The sequence below is a fragment of the Gymnoscopelus braueri genome (assembly GCF_963280865.1).
Source record: "Gymnoscopelus braueri genome assembly, chromosome: 5".
Classification (NCBI taxonomy): Eukaryota; Metazoa; Chordata; class Actinopteri; order Myctophiformes; family Myctophidae; genus Gymnoscopelus; species Gymnoscopelus braueri.
The window spans coordinates 57,925,936-57,948,290 of NC_137606.1; the positions used below are offsets into that span (position 1 = coordinate 57,925,936).

At 40.9% G+C, this 22,355-nt stretch overlaps 1 protein-coding gene across 1 annotated transcript in view; it reads right to left on the minus strand.

Annotated features, from left to right (window-relative positions):
* Window positions 1-18,257: 18,257 nt before the first annotated feature.
* The window catches only part of LOC308086059 (phosphatidylinositol transfer protein beta isoform-like), an 18,214-nt gene continuing 14,116 nt past the window's right edge, over window positions 18,258-22,355 (minus strand). Inside the window, exons 10-12 of the mRNA XM_080429399.1 lie at window positions 21,697-21,819; window positions 21,233-21,296; window positions 18,258-20,539 (exon numbers count right to left, since the gene is read on the minus strand). Of these exons, the coding sequence (XP_080285525.1) occupies window positions 21,252-21,296; window positions 21,697-21,819 (168 nt within the window). The 3' untranslated portion in view covers window positions 18,258-20,539; window positions 21,233-21,251. The remainder of the gene's footprint in view (window positions 20,540-21,232; window positions 21,297-21,696; window positions 21,820-22,355) is intronic.

The following is a 22,355-nucleotide window of genomic DNA, read 5'->3' on the forward strand; positions in this document are numbered from 1 at the left end:
AATTTTTAATTCTGGACTTTTACTTGTAACAGAGTATTTTTATATTGCAGTATTGGTACTTTTACTTAAGTAAAGAATTTGAGTACTTTTTCCACCACTGGACTGGTTCTCAACCTATGGGTCGGGTCACCACATGTTTTTTTACAGACCCCAGATGACAGTGAAGTGACAATTTAAGGACTTTTAAAGGGATACTTCACTTTCACATAAAATAAACATTAAAAATATATATAAAAAAAAATGAAAGAAGTTATGGCAAAATAAAGGCCCCCTCACACATTAGTAGGACACTCTAATGCGTGAGGGGGCCATGAATTTTCCATTACTTTTTTCATTTATTTTTAATATATTTTTTAAATGTTTCCCCGACCCGAAAGTGAAGTATCCCTTTAAGACCTTTTTAATACATTGAAAAAAATAATTTAAGTAATCAACAACCAATACTTATAAAATAAATTGGCAAACATTGGTCAAATTGTCAAATAATAATATAAGAAAGAGGCAAAAACAAATAGCCAATCTACAAGCTCACGACGCCTCACGTTGCGAGATGTTGTGAGCTTCTAAGATCTGCTATTTCCACAGTATCTATCTGTGCTCTTACAATGCCAAGTGGTTGTCAGGGTGGGGGTCCCCAGTTCAAATATGATTATTTTGGGGAGGTCCCCAGTTCAAATATGACCACCTGCCTTGAGGAGATAAAGGATAAAGGATGACTCACTATTTCCTGCAGCTTAACAGTTCAAAAGACAGAGGCCATCGGGGTGCCGATTAGGATCGCCGATTAGGTCGCCGATTAGGTCGCCGATTAGTGGCGCCGATTAGTGGCGACGAGCCACTCTTGTGGCGACCAGCAGCAGGTTTTTAGTTAAGGAGTGTCTGTGCTTCGTTTTAACTGTTTATTATGTTTGTCTGGTCAGAACAGGCCTAGAGTTTTTGAGTATTTATCAAGTCCTACTCGTAGCTCAGGAGGCTGAACGATGGAGTTTCTAAGAGTACTACTTAGGGCTGAACGATTTTGGGAAAAAATCTAATTGCGATTTTTCTGACTGATATTGCGATTGCGATTTGATTGCGATTTTTTAATAAAAAAATAAAATAAAATCTTTAACATTTTTTTAAGTCAAGCTTCAGTTTAGTATTCACTGTGTACGTTTAAAAAGTAATTGGAAGTAATGGAACATTACCAAATGGCATACCATTTATTTACTGTTCTAGATTCTAATAAATAAGGATGAGAACTAAAAGATATGAATTGCTTCATTGCTTCCAACATGTATCTTCCAAGTACTTTTTTCCCCATGTATATATTTAAACATTTAGCTGGAATAGAAATAGCTTATTTTTGTAAACAACCCAACATTGAACTTGTTAAGTCATTAACTTATGGCTCAAGAAGAGAAGCTTTTTCTGAAATGAAGTTCAATAAATAAAAATTAAATTAAACAAATAATTACCTTTTTGTGTAAACAATTCACAGCAGTGAAATAAGTAGGTATTTCACTTATGGCTAAAGAAGCATATTTACTGATATCCAGTATTTAGCTTATGTAGATTAACATTCAACTAAAATGTAACACTTTTTTGTCTCACAAGGCAAAGTCCTCTCCTACTGTACATTGTATTACTACTACTCCTTGGAAGTGAAAAACTCAGAATACATAACGCAGTGGTGGAAAGTAACTAAGTGCATTTACTTAAGTACTGTATTTGTACTTTACTTGAGTATTTCTAATTTCCAATACTTTAACTTCTACTCCACTACATCTCAGAGGCAAATATTGTACTTTTACTCCACTACAATTATTTGAAAACTTTAGTGACTAGTTACTTTTCAGATATAAATTATAATATTGTAAAACCTACATTAACCACTTTGGCCCTATTTTATACCTAGGTTATTCGAAAATAGCAGATCTACAAGCTCACAACGCACCGTGATGCAACGCGTTGTGAGCTTGTAGATCTGCTATTTTCAAACATTAGTACTTTTACTTTTGGTACTTTAAGTACATTTTGATACCAATACTTTTATACTTTTATTCAAGTACATTTTGAATTTTTACTTGTAACAGAGTACTTCTACATTGCAGTATTGATACTTTTACTTAAGTACAACATTTGAGTACTTTTTCCACCACTGTACATAAGTGACAAAGATACAGTTCATAGTCGCTTCTTTTGGGCTTGTTTTCATAGACAGGGTTGCTTATTTCTCTCACAAAACCTGGCAACACTGACCAGGAAGTGCTTTGCATCGTATTGTTTACATTGGATCACAGCATCCAACAGTAATAGTTTAATAATGATGGGAAAAATATAAGTTACACTTACAGAAACAAACATAGATAGGAGCAACACTACTACTACACTACTTGTGTCGCACCGAAAATAATGTTTTACCGCTACGCGCGGCATCAGGGATTTGCGCAACACGGCCCGTTCGACAAACTTTAAATACTCGTAGCCGACGGAGACCTAACTCTATGAGAGGGACAGAGCGAGAGAGAGAGAGAGAGAGAGGGGGGGCTCGCTGCCCTCTCGCTCCCTGTAGAGAGAGGCAGGCAGCCACTCTGGAGAGAAGGAGACAAGTCCCGCGGGTGCTCTGGGATTAATATGAATATTAAAATGATTTATTATGATAAAATAAAATAATAAAAAATCGCGGCCTTTGCGATTAGCTAATCGCGTGGTTTCAAATCGCGATTTCGGTTTGAAAACGATTAATCGTTCAGCCTTAGTACTACTTTTGATGCTTTTAATGGTTTTTGCATGGAGTCCTAGGCCTGACCTCGACTAAGTCGACTAGTCGACTGGTTGATTTGCCCGATATGCCCCCAATTCCCGCATATCTGAGTAAATACCTCCAAAAGGTTAGCGACACCCACAGTCACAATACCAGAGGGAGCGTTAACAACAATTTGGTACCACCCACCCATAAATCAAACATGGGCAAATTCTCCTTCTACAGCACTGCCACCCAGGATTGGAATAGTCTAACTCCATCCCTCAAAAAATGCAGTTCGCTGGGCTCATTTAAAAGAGCCTTAAAAAATCACCTTTCAGGAGGCCAAAGGTGGAGGTAGTACCATTTTCCCGTTAGACAGCAGACCCCCCCCCCCCCCCCTGTTCTTGTACATATTTTTTTCCCCTCTTTTTTATTTTTTTTGTTGTACATAGTGTTATATATTGTTTTTGGCTGTTTATTTTGTAATGATATTTGAACTGTGGTGCCACTATATATGCCTATGAATTAAATACCAAGGCCCTCATTGGAAACAAGTCCGCAAGGACTTTTATGAACGGACCTGTTAGACAAAGTATTTTAAATGTAACTGTGCTGTTTTACATTTTTTGCCTAATAAAATATTCAATCAAAAAAGTCGCGGGGGGTCCGAGTCGACTAAGTGTCTCTTAGTCAACTCTAAAAAAAAAAAAAACCCTTTTTTTTTTTTTTTTTTAAGGGCCAAAAATGTTTTAAATTGTTTTTTGGCCAAGTCTACACCTGCAACCACACGTAACTTCCACTTTATTCTTCTTATTCCTCGTCTTTCTATTGGTATTGTTTGTGTTGGAGCGCCTCAGTGCGGCTGCAGAGTTCATGTGCAACCTCTTCCAGAGAGAGATAGAGACACTAGAAACTCTGCTGGAGACAAAACAAACTGTGTAGACTTGGCCCTTTGAAATAAAATGTATTTTGGCCCAAAAAAAAAAAAAAGTCGACTGCCAGTCTAATTGGCAATTAGTCTCCAATTAGAGTCGACTAAACAAATCCTTAGTCGGGGACAGGCCTAGGAGTCACCAACACTCACAAACATTTCAGTACTCGCGGGAGTTTCTCCTAAATCTACAGTGGAATCGTCAGAGCCTCGATGCGACACTTTCCTCACCAGTTTCCTCCAATTTCAATCCAGAAATGGTCGGAGATTCTGTGAATGTAGGAGATGGCTTCAAGAAATCGGCATACATCAGGAAAAGAGGAAAGAAGGGTGGCGTGCGTCAACGTTTAAGGAAACCAAGACGCAAAACAACCGCGTCCCACTACCCTCCATAATCCTGGCCAACGTCCAATCTTTAAGGAACAAAATGGATGAATTACATGGGAATATCAGTCATCTACGCGAATACAGGGATGTCTGTCTGATGGCATTCACTGAAACTTGGCTTACTGACTCTGACTCTGACGCGTCATTTGACATCAGCGGCTTCGGATCGCCTATACGGCTGGACCGGGACAGTGAGGTAACACACAAAACACAGGGAGGAGGGGTGTGCCTATACATTCATCGGAGATGGCGCAATAACTTCACCGTGCGTGAACGGTTATGCACGCCCGATATAGAGCTCCTGTCCGTGTCGGTTTATCTCCCAAGGGAATTTCCCCAAGTGTTTATCACCGTTGTTTACATTCATCCAAAAGCCAACGCGGACATTGCAGCGAACACCGTCTTCAGAGTGACACAGTCATTGCAATCTATCTCCCCTGACGCGCCCAACATAATTCTGGGAGACTTTAATCATTGCAACTTGAAAAAAAACTTTAAACAGTTCTTATCAATATGTCAACTGTCACACACGGCGCAACAAGACTCTGGATCTATGCTATGGCTCCATTAAAGGAGCATACAAATCAGAGGCGGGGCCTGCTCTCGGATCTTCTGATCATAACATTGTACACCTTCTACCCGTTTACAAGACTGTGCTAAGGAGGGAGAAGGTGCGGAAAAGACAGGTGAAGATCTGGAATGAGGATTCCTCTCTTGCCCTGCAGGGGTGCTTTGACTGCACAGATTGGTCAGTGTTTACAGAATCATCTGATAACATTGATGAAATTACAGACGCTGTGTGCAGCTACATAACGTTCTGTGAAGACAATGTCATTCCCACTGAGACTGTTAAGGTTTTTCCTAACAACAAACCCCTGGGCATCATCAGCCCTTAAAAGCTTAATCCACAATAGGAAAAATGCCTTCAATGAGGGTGATCTACCTAAGGTCAGGGAACTAAACAGGGAGATCAGGTCTGAAATTAAAAAAGCTAAACTTAGGTACAAAAACAAAATCGAAGCTGAGCTGAGCAGTAATAACCTCAGGGAAGCATGGAACGGCATGAAATCTATGACAGGGTCAGATGATAAAGGCCATAAGCACATCTCCTTGCCTGGGTTTAACTCAGACGTACAGCTGGCCAATGAGCTAAATAGGTTTTACCTAAGATTTGAGAATCAGGACTTTGTTGATAAAATTACTGAATCAAAGAATGAGACTAGAGCTCCTCCAGCCCTAGTTATTGACAAAAAAAAGTGTGGAAAAACACCTCAGACACACTAAGTCAAAAAGTCCAGGGCCAGACAACATATGTGGCAAGGTTCTCTCAACTTGTGCTGAACAACTCTGCAGCATTTTTCATTTTATTTTTAATTTATCTCTTCAACAACAGCGGGTCCCTAAGTTATGGAAACAGTCCACAAATTGTTCCAGTTGCCAAAATTAGGACCCCAAAGTCATTAAATGACTTCAGGCCTGTTGCTTTGACTTCATTAGTAATGAAATGTTTGGAAAAGCTAGTCAAAGATAACATCCTAAAGCAGGTGGAAAAAATCTCTAGATCCCCTGCAGTTTGCATACAGGTCTGGTAGAGGTGTAGATGATGCCACTATCACCCTACTGCATTTCTTGTACCGCCACCTTGAGGGGAAAAAAACACAGGCCAGACTGTTGTTTGTCGATTTTTCCTCTGCCTTTAACACGATCCAGCCACATCTTCTAGCCCCAGAAGCTAATCAGTTATTTTAATCTGGATCTTAACCTTGTTGGCTGGATCATAGACTTCTTAACTGTTAGGTCTCAGTGCGTGAGGGTAAATGAGGTCCTGTCTTCTCTGTTGCTCTCCTCCACTGGTTTTCCCCAAGGCTGTTGTCTCTCCTCACTACTGTATATTTTGTATACCAACGACTGCTGTAGCAATCACCCTAACAGGTATATTGTCTGATGATTCTGGTGTGATTGTTAGCCTTCTTGAGGACAATGAGGTACAGCATGGGCCAGTTGTCAATGACTTCATATCGTGGTGTGACAAGTCATTCTTACTGTTAAATTTGACCAAAACAAAAGGAAAATGCGTTCTTTTAATGTCTCATCTGTGATGATGACTCTTTTCTATAGAAGTTTTATTGAATCTGTTCTCATGTTTTGTATGGTCTCCTGGTACGGTAATCTGACCCTGGCAAACAAGAACAGGCTCAGCAGCCTCGTCAAAGTGGCCAGCAAGATTTCTGGGAGAACCCAAGCCCAACTCATAGAACTGTACAAGAGGCAGATGCTTAAGAGAGCCTCCTCCCTCCTGGAGGTATCGGATCACCCACTTCGGTCTGAGTTTGAACTGTTGCCCTCAGGTCGTCGGTTGAGGGTGCCCACCACAAATAATAATCGGTTCAAACTATCCTTTGTCCCGGCTGCTATTAAACTGCTGAACAGCAGATAGCACTTTATTCTTGCCTCTTTGTACATAATACCCACTAATGTACTTTTACTGACTTTGCTACTTTGGATGTCATGAATTCTCTGTCTGTATAGTGCCCTGTTCTTAGATCTTAGTTTTGTATTGAATGTTGTTATGTGTATTTTTGACTATGATCTGGCTGCAAACCAATTTCCCGCAAGGGACAATAAAGCTAACCTTGACCTTGACCAGGTCAAATCATCCCCAATAACCAGCATCACTTTCTCCAGCCAGAACCTCCCCCTCCTCTCACCTGTAGTCACCAACCTGGGTGTTAAAATGGACCCCCCACCTGACCTTTGATTCCCACATTAAACACCTGTGCAAAACCTCATTCTTCCACCTCAGAAACATAGCCAGACTCCGCCCCACACTCACTCTGCCAGATGGCCGGGAAAAAAAAATATGTTCACGCCTTTGTCTCCTCAAGGCTTGACTACTGCAACGCACTTCTCATGGGGATCGCCAGCAAGAGCATCCAGAAGCTCCAGTACATCCAGAACAGTGCTGCTAAATATGAACACATCACACCCATCCTCCATTCACTACACACTGGCTTCCCGCCTCCTTCAGGATCGAGTGCAAGGTCTCCCTCCTCACCTATCAGTGCATCCACAGCAATGCCCCCCTCCTATCTAAACCCCATGTCTACGGACCACCAGCTACAGATCAATGGTTATATCTCCATGTCTACGGACCACCAGCTACAGATCAATGGTTATACCCCCATGTCTACGGACCACCAGCTACAGATCAATGGTTATACCCCCATGTCTACGGACCACCAGCTACAGATCAATGGTTATACCCCCATGTCTACTGACCACCAGCTACAGATCAATGGTTATACCCCCATGTCTACGGACCACCAGCTACAGATCAATGGTTATACCCCCATGTCTACGGACCACCAGCTACAGATCAATGGTTATACCCCCATGTCTACGGACCACCAGCTACAGATCAATGGTTATACCCCCATGTCTACGGACCACCAGCTACAGATCAATGGTTATACCTCCATGTCTACGGACCACCAGCTACAGATCAATGGTTATACCCCCATGTCTACGGACCACCAGCTACAGATCGAGGGCCTCTCCATGGAGAACGACTGTGGGTTGCTACTATACTGTATATTATCTTAACATTGTTGTTATACTATCTTACTGTAAGCACATGCTTAGTGTGAACAAAGCATGTGTCCAGCCAGCCAGCCAGCCAGCCAGCCAGCCAGACAGATAGCCAGCCAGTCAGACAGACAGAAGGGGACGTTCAGTAGGCCAATCAGAGGCCTACTGAACGCCCCCTTCTGTGACGCACGCGACTGAGGGCGGAAGCAATACAAGGGTATTGCGATTCTAGGTTGGCTCTAGGTTTCTAGAGCCAAATTCCAAACCCGAAAACCTCGGCCACTCGGTCACTCCCACTCGGTCACTCCCACTCGGTCACTCCCACTCGGTCACTCCGACTCCAAACCGGAAGTAGTCAGGGTCCAATTATTCAGTTGCTTCTTGGAGGAGGCGAGTGGAGTCGAGTGGAGGAGCCGAGGAGGCTCTCCACTTCCGCATTTAGCGAGTGTACATCAAGTGTAGGCTCGACCACTCTCCACAGCTCCTCCGTGGCAGACTTCCGCATCACGTGTACACGTTTTTTTTGTTTTTTTCCCTTCTCCCGTGACGTATACATGGTCCTCCTCCACATGTGGCCACACAAACAATGCTTGAAACCCGAAACCATGCCGAAAACACCGGCTGCACCCCCCCCCCTTCGCCCCTAGCCTGGTAAACCCTCCCTCCGGAAATCTCAATTCCATTTCATTTCAGGAGTGAGTCTGGCCTGATCCGCCTGTCTGCAATATTGGCTGTGCTGGAGTTGGGCGGGAGTAATACCGTTGACTGACAACCCCTTCAGCCAATGATAATTTTTCCCCTTCAGCCAATCAGCAGTTCACCAGTCTTAATGTGACGCGACGGGACTTTTGAGACAGCCATACCCAAAATGGGTTGCCTTTTTCGGGTACAATGGTGTCACTGCCCGCCCCTACCGGTTCTCTAATTATTATTTTTTAAATAGGCTTTGTCATGATTAATTGACCACATATATGAAGTTAAACAACTAAATTCTATCCAAACGATATCTTATAAGTAAATTCCGTGCCTCAAAATAGAAGTTAGAGAGCTTTTTGAAGTAAAAAAATAGCGGAGAATTGGCCGCACATGAAAAAGATGGCTGCCGTTCGTGTTTTGGGCTCACTCGAACTCGCCACCTGATTGGCCAACGTAAGCTGTCAATCACAGAACAATGAGCGACGACGCTGATAGGCGCGTCCGTTTGGCATACACAGCCAATATTGCAGAGAGGCGGTTCATGCCAGACTCACTCCAGGAATCAAATAGAAATTAGATTTCCGGAGGGAGGGTTTACCAGGCTACTTCGCCCCCGCCGATCACTCGTTGCGCATCTCTCACACACGCACACACACACACACACACACACACACACACACACACACACACACACACACACAGTGTAAATTAACAGAAAAGATGCAACAAGCCACTGGCTTTATTGCGTTGTATGATATAAAGCATAATACAATTATATACATTGTAATATATTGTGCACACTTATTCTGTCTAAAGCTGATAGTTCATTTATCTCCTTGCGTCATGCCTCAATGCAGTGCATGGACTACTATAAATTACCGTGACAAAGATTGTTTAAAATAATGTATTGTATTTATATATAGACTGAATATAGGAGAGGACACTTTACGTTTTAACTATAGCCGTACTCATTAAATTCTGAACCGATTCTTAAAATGCACTGGCCTCAGTGGCGCACCTCGATAATCACCAGACTGTCGATCCACTACCTCTAGGAGTCCGGGTTCGACTCCCGCTTGGGACAATACTTTTTCAAACAACCGCGGACTAGTTTTGGACCATTGATTGATTGATTGATGTAGTTTATTTAGAAAGACATGAGAATAGTACATGACAGTACATAACAGTACATGGAAGTACAAATTCACAATACAAGGTCTACTAAACTGGAAACCCTCATTAAGCACTAAGCTTGTTTAAGATGAGAACCCCATGCACACAAATCATGATGAAATATAAGAGGCAGACAGATATACACACTACTATACATATAAGAGACAGACAGATATACACACTACTATACAGAATGTCATACAATCAGCTTTCAGGTTACTGGTATGACGAGAGGAAAAATATATATATATATATATACAAAAGAGGAAAAATGAAGGAGGGGGGGGGTAGGTTTAAGACTTAGACAGGGGCCATTTTCGAATTGCAGCCTCCTGAAGGTGTATCTTTAGGGCAGTTTTGAAAGTGAGTAGGGTTTTACACTCCTTTACTCCTTTTGGTAGGGCATTCCACATTTTTGCTGAATAGCATGAGAACGAGTTCATTCCCTTAGTTGAGCCAAATCTGTGTTGAACATGATCCGTGGAGCTGCCTCTGGTGTTATGATCATGGACTGCATTAACATTTTGGAAGTATTTTGACAAATACAGGGGGATCCCAATGTTGTGGTGTATCTTGAAGACCAGGCCCATAGCAAGTTGCTGTACTCTGTCCTCAACCCTAAGCCATCCAATCCTAGCAAAATGAGCAGGGGTTAGATGGGTTTTGTGATTGAGGCCAAGAAGTAGCCTTACAAGTTTGTTTTGGGATGTTTGGAGCCTTGTTTTTAAGGCCTTGGAGGTGTTGTGATACCATGAAGTGCATGCATAATCATAATGACCTTGAATGAGGGCCCCTGCAAGAATCTTCAGAGTATTCTTACTGACTAGGCGATCAATCCTCCACCATGACGGAGGCGCGCCGACTCAGCAGACCTTGAGGCCGAGGAGTCGCGCTCGAGCGCCTCCAGGCGCGAGTGCCCGCGACGACCGGCCGATGGTCTGCTAGTCGACTTAAGCGCCGTCCGAGTTATGTACAGATAGGCACAGAATCGTAAATGATGTTGTGGGGACTGCGTTTGCCCCAACTGCCACTCACTGCACTAACATAGCCCGCCAGCCCCGCCCCCTTGTGCTTCAACAGTATGGGAAAAGGCAGTTCGCCCCTCTGCCCACAAACCCAATTGTTATGAAACATATTTATGGAATAAATAAATAAAATATATATAAATATGTAGTGGCACACGATAAGTATAAACGTCATAACATTAATAATAGCTCCCGTAATATATTGTCAGCTGTGAACTGCATGGACTCTCTGGGTTAGACACCGTTGTGTGGAGAAGTATAACTTCTATAACTATAACTATATATAATTATGTGAGATAGCAGATCAATATATCCATATATGACAGATCGTGAGATCGATATATGTGAGATAGCAGAGAGCAGATCTAAAAGCTCACAACGCGCTGCTTGTCTGCTATATATATTATCTGCTATATACATAGCCTATGTATAAAATAGGGCTAACGTGGTTAATGTATGTTCTATATTTTATAATATAATAAGTTATGTATGCAAAGTAAAGTTGTCAGATAATTGTAGTGGAGTAAAAGTAGCCTACAATATTTGTACTTTTACTCCACTACTCAATATTTGAGTTGTAGTGGAGTAGAAGTAAAAGGGTGGGGGGCGGGGGGCACATTGTTTTGTGATAATGTGTGATATATATATATATATATATATATATATATATATATATATATATATATATATATATATATATAATTACACAAACCCTAGGCATCCCTATTCTATTCTGAGAACTTTAGCCAAAAATAGCATATCTACAAGCCAACAAGCTTTTTTTCATCAAGATTTTTATGCAAGTAGCAGATCTACAAGCTCACAACCGATCACTTTAAACCTGTGTATAGGTTTAAAGTGCTCATGTGGCCAAGAGTCACTTCTTTGTTTTGGGCTTTTCATAGACCCGGGTTACTTATTTCTCTCACAAAATCTGGCAACACTGCTGCCAACAATACATTGGCACAGGGGGGTTCGCGCGCACACACACACACACACACACACACGGAACACACGGAACGCAGGATTGCCATGTCCGCTTATAATGTGCATTCACACGTAATATAGGCCTACAGTGTGTTGTTTCTGTGGTGTTGGACGATCTGAATGTCTAGTGAAGCGGACGCTTATAATGAGCCGACATGGCAACACTGAGCCATCCACCGCAGTTAGCAGCCACCAGGCTAACAAGCTAACAGGCTAACAGGCTAAGCTAAGCTCAGTACAAACGCATGTGTTTACATGAGTTTTAAATGACTTTGAATGACTTTAAAATGTGTTTCATGAGTTTAAATGAGCGTTAATGTGTTTAAATGTATTTTAATTAGTTTAAATGAGTTTTAAAGACTTTAAATGACTTTAAAACACAACAATAACATCAACTTTCATCATCGTTGCTGCCGACGTCTCGAGCAACATAACAGGAAATGACGTAACAGACTAGCTTACCCTCAACCAAAAGGGTCCGTGTAGCAACAAGCTCCGTGTGTCCAACAGAACAACAGTTCCTACATCTGTCTGATGCCAGTGAGCACCTTATCAATAATAATAATAATATAACATGATGATAATAATAATAATAATAATAATGATAATGATAATGATAATGATAATGATAATAATAATAATAATAATAATAGTAATAATAACAATAATAATAATAATAATAACAATAATAATAATAATAATAATATTACTAGTAATAATAATAATAACTATAATAATAATAATAATAATAATATTACTAGTAATATTATCATGTAATTGCACCATATAATATATTATCATAGCCTATAATAAATCATGTATAGGTAAGTGATTACATATTTATTAACCACCCACACAAAAGCTTAATGTCTTTATTCTTAATGTCTTTAACCCACAATGTATACAAGTTTGTAATAGTTTTACTGTCTATATTTAATAATGAGGATATATCTCACTACACGTATTAGATAACATGTTGTTGTAGGTTTAATGAACATGTTTGTAATAGTTTTACTGTCTATATTTAATAATGAGGATATATCTCACTACACGTATTAGATAACATTGTGTTGTTTAATGAACATGTTTGTAATAGTTTTACTGTCTATATTTAATAATGAGGATATATCTCACTACACGTATTAGATAACAGTATGTTGTAGGTTTAATGAACATGTTTGTAATAGTTTTACTGTCTATATTTAATAATGAGGATATATCTCACTACACGTATTAGATAACATTATGTTGCAGATTAAACGTTGTCATAGATTTCATAGATAGCTTCATAGACTTGTTTGACAGACACTGTTGTCATCAGTGTTGGATTCATGTTAATTAGGGGTGTGCCGATATATCGTCCCGCGATATATCGCGATACGTTTTCGTGACGATATGTATCGTTTTGGAAAAAAAAATATCGGTTTGAAAAAAGAAAAAAATATATATATATATATATATATTTTTTTGTACAATAATAATAATCAGGCATGTAAACAGCCCCGAGGTGAAAAGGGTGACAACATGTTTTTTTTTTTCCAGGTCAGGTGTCACACTATTGCCCTATTTGGATTCAAAACGGCTATTGTAGCTAAAAAGCAACAAGTTTGCGTCTGAATAATGCAAAAACAGAATTATTTGTTTGCATTTTTTCTCCCCCATATATTTTCATAATGAAAAAGTGCGTATCGTATCGAAATCGTATCGAAGTTGTGAGCCAAATATCGTATCGTATCGTTTGGTGAAATTAGTGTATCGGCACACCCCTAAGTTAATGTGTATTTTCACATCATTTAAACCTTTAAGACCAGGAACACATCTGTGTCATTTTTACATTTCTTTGGGCTATTAAGTTTGACTGCCAGAGTATTTTCATAAAGTACTCCCCCATTGCCAGCAATTTTCGAGTTTTTTTTATTTTTATATTTTGAAAATGTTCATGAAAATAATTGATCAGACTGTTTTATAAAGACGCAGCACAAATCCGCCACTAGAGAGCAGCACATGACAGCTTGATCAGCTCCTGGGGTCACTGTTACCCTTCTTGAGCGATTAGACAGGGAAAAACATGAAAACGGATGTGACGTCGTCCCAGATTGTTTTGATCGTCCAAAATTACGATGTGATACACAACGGCGATGACTGATCGTCACCCAGACCATAGATTATAGAAGAGAACCTGTCCGTTTGTCCGTTATACCGTGTGAAAAAACGTTTGTTGACCTATTCTTGACGAAAATGACCGGGGAAAAAAAATCAAAAACCGGAAACGGAACCCAGGTCATGAAACCGGATGCAGATGTCGGTGAAGTAAGTGGAACTCGAGAATAACATTGAATTTTAAGCAGCATAGCGCGATCAGAGATTAAACAATGAACGCGAGTCCAACGCGTCAAACGCGTCAATGGCGTGGGTGGATTAAGTAGTAATTGACGCGTTTTCGAGTCAATGGCGTTTATAGAGTTAAAGAAATTGCAGATCTACAAGCTCATGTGCTTGTAGATCTGCAGTAGATCTGTTGTGGTCTAAACGTGGCCTAAGAGCATATTAAGGAGGGCAGCGTTTCCTAAACAATGGGTCAGGACCATAGACTGTAAAAATGAATGGACAAAGTGACGCCATTGGTTTCTACTGACCGAAAAGAATGCTATTGGTTGGGTATAGTCGGGTCACACAGTGAGGTTCTGTGACCATCCTTTGGCAAGGATGTTTTGACGATTGATTTGACCTCTATGGACCCTTTAGAAAAGATTTAGCCCCCAGGTCCCTCCCAAAAATCCCGGCATTTTTTGCTATACAGCCAAATTCAAAATGGCGCCCGGCGCCATCTCTAAAAATTTACTTTTGATCTGGATGACCTAGAATCATGTATGAAGGCACTTTTCCATACAAGCCAACCATGAGGATTCCAAATCTGACACCGTTTTAATCATACAACTTTGTTTTGACCGCGATATTCAAGATGGCTGCCATCTAGTACTGTGAACAATCATATTTGAACTGGGGAACAACCCCCAATTTGTTTGATTCCGTTCCACAGATAGATATTGTGAAAATAGCAGATCTATTGTACAAGCCCACAACACCTTGATTAGCACATGCTGCTTGTTTAGTGCTGCTGCTATCCTAAATGTTGCCTCAGTCATTCTTTTGAGCCCACAGTGAGAGGAGCTACAAATTTGTTCTGTAAAGACAGTGTGCATGCAGCATACATAGCTAATGAATATGGAAGAAAATAATATACCAACAGGGACAGATAGACAGTCATGTATTCTCCAGTGTGGTAGTCTGTGTAATGAAGCCACAGATACCATTAAGTCAACCCAGAGATGGGAAAACATAAAACAAAAGGCACTGTTATGGAGTGGCCTTGACAAGTTTGGACATGTCTATACAACTGTCGATTGGGATAAAGGTCCGGTTGGACAATGTGTCCATGAAGCATATAGGTTGACCCTATTCAATTCTAATAAACTGGAACAAGCCAAAAAAAGACAGAAAAAACAACAGACTGATGAATCCCCATCTCAGTCTTCTACGTTGGATGACTGTTCCACAGCTGCAGATCGACCTGCCAAACGACTGCGATCAAGTCTTGGGCAGATACACGAAAAAACAAAATGTGTGTGGTGTTGTAAGCCCGAGTCAAAAAGCACCCAGAAACAAAGCTGATGCTGATTTCATATGATCATGCATGGGCAGCTTTCAAGAGCCATACAGTTGCCCTGGAAGATCAGACAATGCGGGACAGAATCAATTGCCTGATCGATTCTGCAGCTGATCAGCCCTATGCACTTGAGATTAGATATCACTACACATGTTGGATGAAATATGTAACAAAATACAAGAAAATGACCGACGATGACAAACTCCCACATATGCACAATGTCACACTACGTGAGGCACAGACTATGTTCTTTAATCACATAAGAAAAATTATTATTGAGGAACATGAGCTAAGGTCACTGCAGAGCCTCCTCCTAGACTACAACTCTATGATCTCTCGGTACGGCTTCCCAACATCCGGGGTTAAATCATCTTACATCAAAGACATCTTGACCCTGGAATTTGGAAGTAAGATTGGTTTCCATTCACGCTCACGGAGGAACCAGAGTGACCTAATCTATGACACGTCTGGGGGTGGGTCATATGTTGAAGCAGCATTAAACTCCATCGGTGTCAGTAATGAGCAACTGGTGCACAATGTGGCTGAGCGGATCAGGGATGATCTTAAGTCCATCAAACTCATCCGATGGCCACCGAGGGTTGAAGAGCTAGAGGAGGAGGAAGAGCTCTCACCTCTCCTGGTTCAGCTGCTATCTGCTTTACGGGGGGAGAAGGAGGTAGATCTGTCTCCATGCACACTTTCCCTCACCTCTCTTATCACACAGTATGCGATAAAACGACCCACCATACTGCCATCAATGCCACCATCACCCTTCATGGTTTGACTCGCAGCAAGGAGCTTGTTGACTGTTACTACAAGTTGGGCATGGGGATCAGCTACCGTAACGTGCTTCTCTTGCGTGATATCTGGACCATGCATGACCTTGAACAGTGTTCTGTGTGTCCTGATGACATTGCTGAGGGAGAACCAAGTATCAGTATCATTGACAACGATGACACCTTGACAGGGGGGGGGTACTGGTCACCGCTGTAACTGGATGTTTCTGCAGCGCCTAGATCTTCTTGCACAGAAGGAGAAAAACATCCAGGATGCACACAAGCGCACCAAAGATGCAAAGACTGTTTCACAGTCTCTGACTGAGAAGGCATTGGAGATGCAGGCAGTTACACCATATAATAGCCCACTATTTTGGTAAATGGTAAATGGTGCATTTATATAGCGCTTTTATCCAAAGCGCTTTACATTGATTGTGCCATTCACCCATTCACACACACATTCATACACCGATGGCGGAGGAAACCATACAAGGCACCAACCTGCTCATCGGGAGAAATTAGGGGTTCAGCGTCTTGCTCAAGGACACTTCGACACTAACTCTGGGGGAGTGCCCCAGCCCGGGATCGAACTGGGAACCTTGTGGTTTCTAGTTCACTCCACCCGGCCACTCTACCTCTGAGCCACTGCCGCCACTGTACTTTTCTCATCAAGTACAGAGCCTCAGCGCAAGCGGAGCCTTATTCATGCCCTTGTTCGTGCAAACAAGAATGGTGATCATCCTGATGCAGCTGAGCAGACTGGTAGGGTCTCCCATGACAAACTGGTCTCTGGCGAGGGGCCTGACGAAGAATGGTTCAGGGCAGGACAGCAGGCCCTAAGGGGGCAACCCCCCAGCTATCTGGCTATCTGGCAGTGGGCTAACAACCATGGGAACCTCTTCTTGTTACTTAACCAAATTTACAAACCTGAACTAAAGCTACGTTTTTACTCTACTGGATGTCGGCCATCTTGAATTTCGGAGTCAAAACGAGGTCTTACAATTAAAATTGTGTCAGATTTGGAATCCTCATGGTTGACTTGTATGGAAAAGTGCCTTCATACATGATTCTAGGTCATCCAGATCAAAAGTAATTTTTTAGAGATGGCACCGGGCGCCATTTTGAATTTGGCTGTCTAGCAAAAAATGCCGGGATTTTTGGGAGGGACCTGGGGGCTAAATCTTTTCTAAAGGGTCCATAGAGGTCAAATCAATCGTCAAAACATCCTTGCCAAAGGATGGTCACAGAACCTCACTGTGTGACCCGACTTTAGTAGCTTGTCAATCAAATCATCCCGCCCCTCCTACAGCATACCTTACTTTATCATCAATGTTAAAATAAATGGGACCATAGTTTACCAAAACTCATATCATGATGATTGAAAGAAGACTTTAAACTAGCGACTGGAAGCATATAGTATTCATGACAGTGTTTATTAAAGAGGCGGTGCCATGGTTTTGCACTTTATCCGTCTTTCATGTGTCTATAGAACTTCATTAAGCCCCCTGGTGGTGTTTTTATGGTGTTTTATGTCTTCTCTGACTATTTGGAGTTTCTTCCTGGAGGCTGAAACCTAGAGGGTCAAACGTGCCAATAGAAAAACAGCACTTTGATGACGCAGTAGAAATATACCCTCCCCCTCATTATCATAACACAACAGAACAGGTGTGGGCATGAGGAGGAGGTGGGACTAAGACAGGAGGCGGAGGGACTGGTTCAGGTGGGAGGTGCTAAGGTGAGAACCAGGTATACTTTAAACTAGCGACTGGAAGCTTGCTGTCCAGCAGGAACCAGCTAACTCCATTTTTCCGCTTTTGCATTTTTTTCCCCCATAAATCAGTGCTATTGAACACCCTTTACGTCTGTGTGTTGGTAAAAAAAATATTGAACCAATGAAAAGTATTAAAAAGTGCTTCTGACAAAAGCAGCTAACTCCATTGGATCCTCAAACTTTCTGCTAAACCAGCTAAGTCCAGCAAAGGTGGAGTTAGCTGGTTTAGCTGACTCCAGCTGACTCCCTTTTGACCTCCAACCTCATTGTGAGCTTGGAGGTCCATTCAGCTGTTCTTATCAATGATGAACAAAACCTCCTAACTCCATTTTTTTTTTTTTTTTTTTTCATTTCCTGCAAAATGAGCATTTTGGAGTTAGCTGGTTCCTGCCGGACAGCAGAGATATAGCATTTATGACAATGTTTATTAAGGTAAGAAAATCATGTCTAAAGTTCGTCAAAAACCCATCCACTTGAATGGAGAACGTTTCTTTCTGACACCAGCAGGGGTAAAACAGCGAGACTACAGACCATTCATATGAACTTTTACTTCCTACATAGACTCAATTTCAAAGCAGGAAAAACATCCACTTTCCAACCATTTTTAAAACAAAGATTATTTCAAAAGAAAAAAATACAAAAATCTGAAAGTTCCACCAAGAAGAAAATTAAAAATATCCTTAATGGTAGGGTAAGTGATTTGCAATTATTCAAATAATTGCAAAATGGGTCTATGTTCTGATAGTACTCGTTACTATAGTGTCCTGTCCATATAAGGAGTCTCCAATATCTCTCCAGCTCTTTATTAAACAGAAAAAGCATTTTCAGTGCTCTCTCCTGATTGGCTTAAAATGTGTCACCTACCTGAAAATGTACTATATTGTGTTTACTAAAGAGCTGGAGAGACCCCTGTGACCGAACAAACGCTCTGTAGCAATGATTACTATCACAGTATAGTAATCATCATATAGTATAGGGCGGCTGTGGCTCAGGAGGTAGAGCAGGTCGTCCAATGATCCGTGGTTCGGCAGTTCGGATCCCGGCTCCTCCTGACCACATGACATGAAGTGTCCTGGGCAAGACACTGAACCCTACATCGCCTCCAATGATTCGGTCGGCGCTCGCTTGCCACCATTGGTGTGTGAATGTGGGAAAAGTGGGGACGCTGGCGTCGACTGTTCGCCGCTCCACCTCCCAATGTCCCCCCCCTGCATGAATGAATGAACCATTGTAAAGCGCTTTGAGCACTTGGAAAAGCGCTATAAAAATGCAATTCATTATTAATACATTATAGTACTTTAACCTCTTTAACAAAAAAATACCAAAACAAATATATATATATATATATATATATCACTTACCCTACCTTTAACGCTATTTATTTAAAAAGAGAAAAAACGTGTATTAAATAGGGAAAATAGCTGATCTACAAGCTCACAACACAACGCGTTGTGAGCTTGTAGATCAGCTATTTTCACTCTTAAACAGGGCTTAAGTGATGAGGCTCATATTGTGTTCTGTATACGCTTGGGTCTCGGGGAGAGACACCACATTTCTCTGTTGGGTGTCCGGCTAAAAGGTTTGGGGGGCTTGGGTTCTAAGGGCCCCGTAGTTCAAATAGCAGATCTACAAGCTCACAACGTGTCGCTGTAGCTATTTTCACCATTTTAACACATTGGGTGCCATAATTTTATAAATACGTTCGGTGGCAGAAATCTCACCGTTGAGCTGCGCGGCGCTGTTTATGCATTCCATGTGAAATAAAGCATGCGTACATTTTGCACGATGGTCCTGGCTAACGCCTGGAACGATAACATCTCTCACGCGGGTCACAATGGCGCAGCGATCGTGCATACAAAATGAGTCGTTTTTCCCCAACGTAAAAAGTTTGGGAGTTATAGGGGTTTTAGAGAAGGAGATAGAATGGAAGCGGATGGGGAGCCATGTTTTTTTGGCACAGTGATCTGTCCCTTCCTTCTCAGAATCACCACGGGTGATTCCAGAGCTGCTCTAGCCCCTCCCGTGTGGGAAAAAAAAAAAAAAAAGACTGATAACTCGTAATTTTACGGTTTCAGCACCAAAGCGCTACTCTTTGAAAACACGTAATATTACGGTTTTGGCACCCGATGAGTTCAAATGTTTTTCCAAAAAAAAAAAAAAAAACTTTAGGCATCAGGGGTATGAGGCAAGATAGGAGCCTGAGCTGCTTCACTATTCTGACTCTATTAGTGGGGACTGAGTAAACTGTTATTATGTTATTATAGTGGTAGATGTAAACTAGGGGTGGGACGATATGGGTACCTCACGATACGATATATATCACAATATTAGGCCCACGATAACAATATATATCAAGATATTCGACGATGTTCGATATATTGCGATATCACGATATTCGATATATATTGCAAGAAATTTCACCAACGATATATCACGATATCTGAAAATATCGATATATTGCGATATCACGATATATTGCATGAAAATTCACCAACGATATAATCACGATAGTCCTTGTATTCAATCCATAAACACATAAAATAGCACCAAACAGTTCAAAATCATCATTACACAAATACAGAGTAGGAAAAACAACGTATCACAAACTTAAAAAAAAAAAAAAAAAAACCGGCAGTGTATCGATTATTTATCGCGGGAGAAAGTATCGCCCCTAATGTAAACTGCTGTTACAGCGGTAGCTCTAAACTCTTCTCTAGTACAGGGAGATGTAGATGTCAGCTCTTCTCCAGGTGGTCCATGGGTTCGGTCCTGGAGGACAGGGTGGTCTTCTCTTCTCTCCAGGACCTCGTCTTGCAAGTAGAGACACAATGACACAATGAGGTTTAGTAACTAAGTACATTTACTTAAGTACAACTTTGAGGTATTTGTACTTTACTTGAGTATTTCCAATTTCCAATACTTTTACTTCTACTCCACTGCATCTCAGAGGCAAATATTGTGCTTTTACTCCACTACAATTACTTGGAAACCTTAGTTACTAGTTACTTTGCAGATATAAATTATTACATTATAAAACATTAACATTAACCACTTTAGCCCTATTTTATACCGAGGCTATTTGAAAACAGCAGATCTACAAGCTCACAACGCGTCGCATCGCGACGCGTTGTGAGCTTGTAGATCTGCTATTTTCAAACATTTTAGTACTTTTACTTTTGGTACTTTAAGTACATTTTGATGCCAATACTTCTGTACTTTTACTCAAGTACATTTTGAATCAAGGACTTTTACTTGTAACAGAGTATTTCTATATTGCAGTATTGGTACTTTTACTTAAGTAAAGAATTTGAGTACTTTTTCCACCTCTGCGGCTCACCATGCCCTTTCAATAGAAAAGATGTTTCTAAAAGGCTTTTGGGGGTTAAATTCATGGAGTGGGTGTTGATGTGAAACATTTGACACTCACAAAAGATACAAAATTATTTTAGTTTTTTTTTGTAAAAAGTGACCTAGTATTACTTTAATAAACATCTGGTACTCACAGTGTTTGAGGTCAGGAGGTCAATCACTTAAACCCATCCCTCTGTATTCACCTTTCTCTCTCATCTGGAACGACAACATTATACTATTATAGCTAATACACAGTTCATAGAGTGGAATGTCAAGAGGTCATCACGACCTCGTTGACATTTGTTGTTTGATGTTTGAAAATTTGAATTTCACTCAAAAATACATGGTAAAATATAGGAAAAATGTGAATTTATTTCTCCGTTTATTTTTTAACATTGAAGTGAATGGAGCAGCAAATCTTTGGATCGCGTTATCTCCTGGTTCTTTGTGAAGAACGGAAAAACGGAAGAACCCCAAAAATAAAGAATAATTTGAGAAATTAGAAAAAATATATATATATATATTTTAAAAAAAACGTTTATAAACGTTTTTGTCAGGAAAAGAGTTGTTAAACGGTGTGCGGACGTCCCCTCTTTTCTTCAGTCATCAGTCTAACCTCATCCAGTTGTTTCTGAGTCTCCGCCTCCATGGCTCTGATGTCATCCATGGTCAGTTCAATCCACCCGTCAATCCAACAGAACAGCTGTCGGTGGAACAGAGTGAACACTCTCTTCTCCTGCTGTTAGAGAGACAGGCAGACAGACAGACAGGCAGACAGACAAACAGACAGACAGGCAGAGGTCACTAACCTGCTTTAAACTTTACTATCCAACACTTTACTATGTAGACATTTATCAGACTCTCTTTATCCAGAGTGACTTACAATAAACAAGATAAACACATACATAGAATACAGAGACAGTGTAGTGTCTCAGTAAACTATAGGATCAAAGAATACAGAGAGACAGTGTAGTGTCTCAGTAAACTATAGGATCATAGAATACAGAGACAGTGTAGTGTCTCAGTAAACTATAGGATCATAGAATACAGAGAGACAGTGTAGTGTCTCAGTAGAATACAGAGAGACAGTGTAGTGTCTCAGTAAACTATAGGATCATAGAATACAGAGAGACAGTGTAGTGTCTCAGTAAACTATAGGATCATAGAATACAGAGACAGTGTAGTGTCTCAGTAAACTATAGGATCATAGAATACAGAGAGACAGTGTAGTGTCTCAGTAAACTATAGGATCATAGAATACAGAGAGACAGTGTA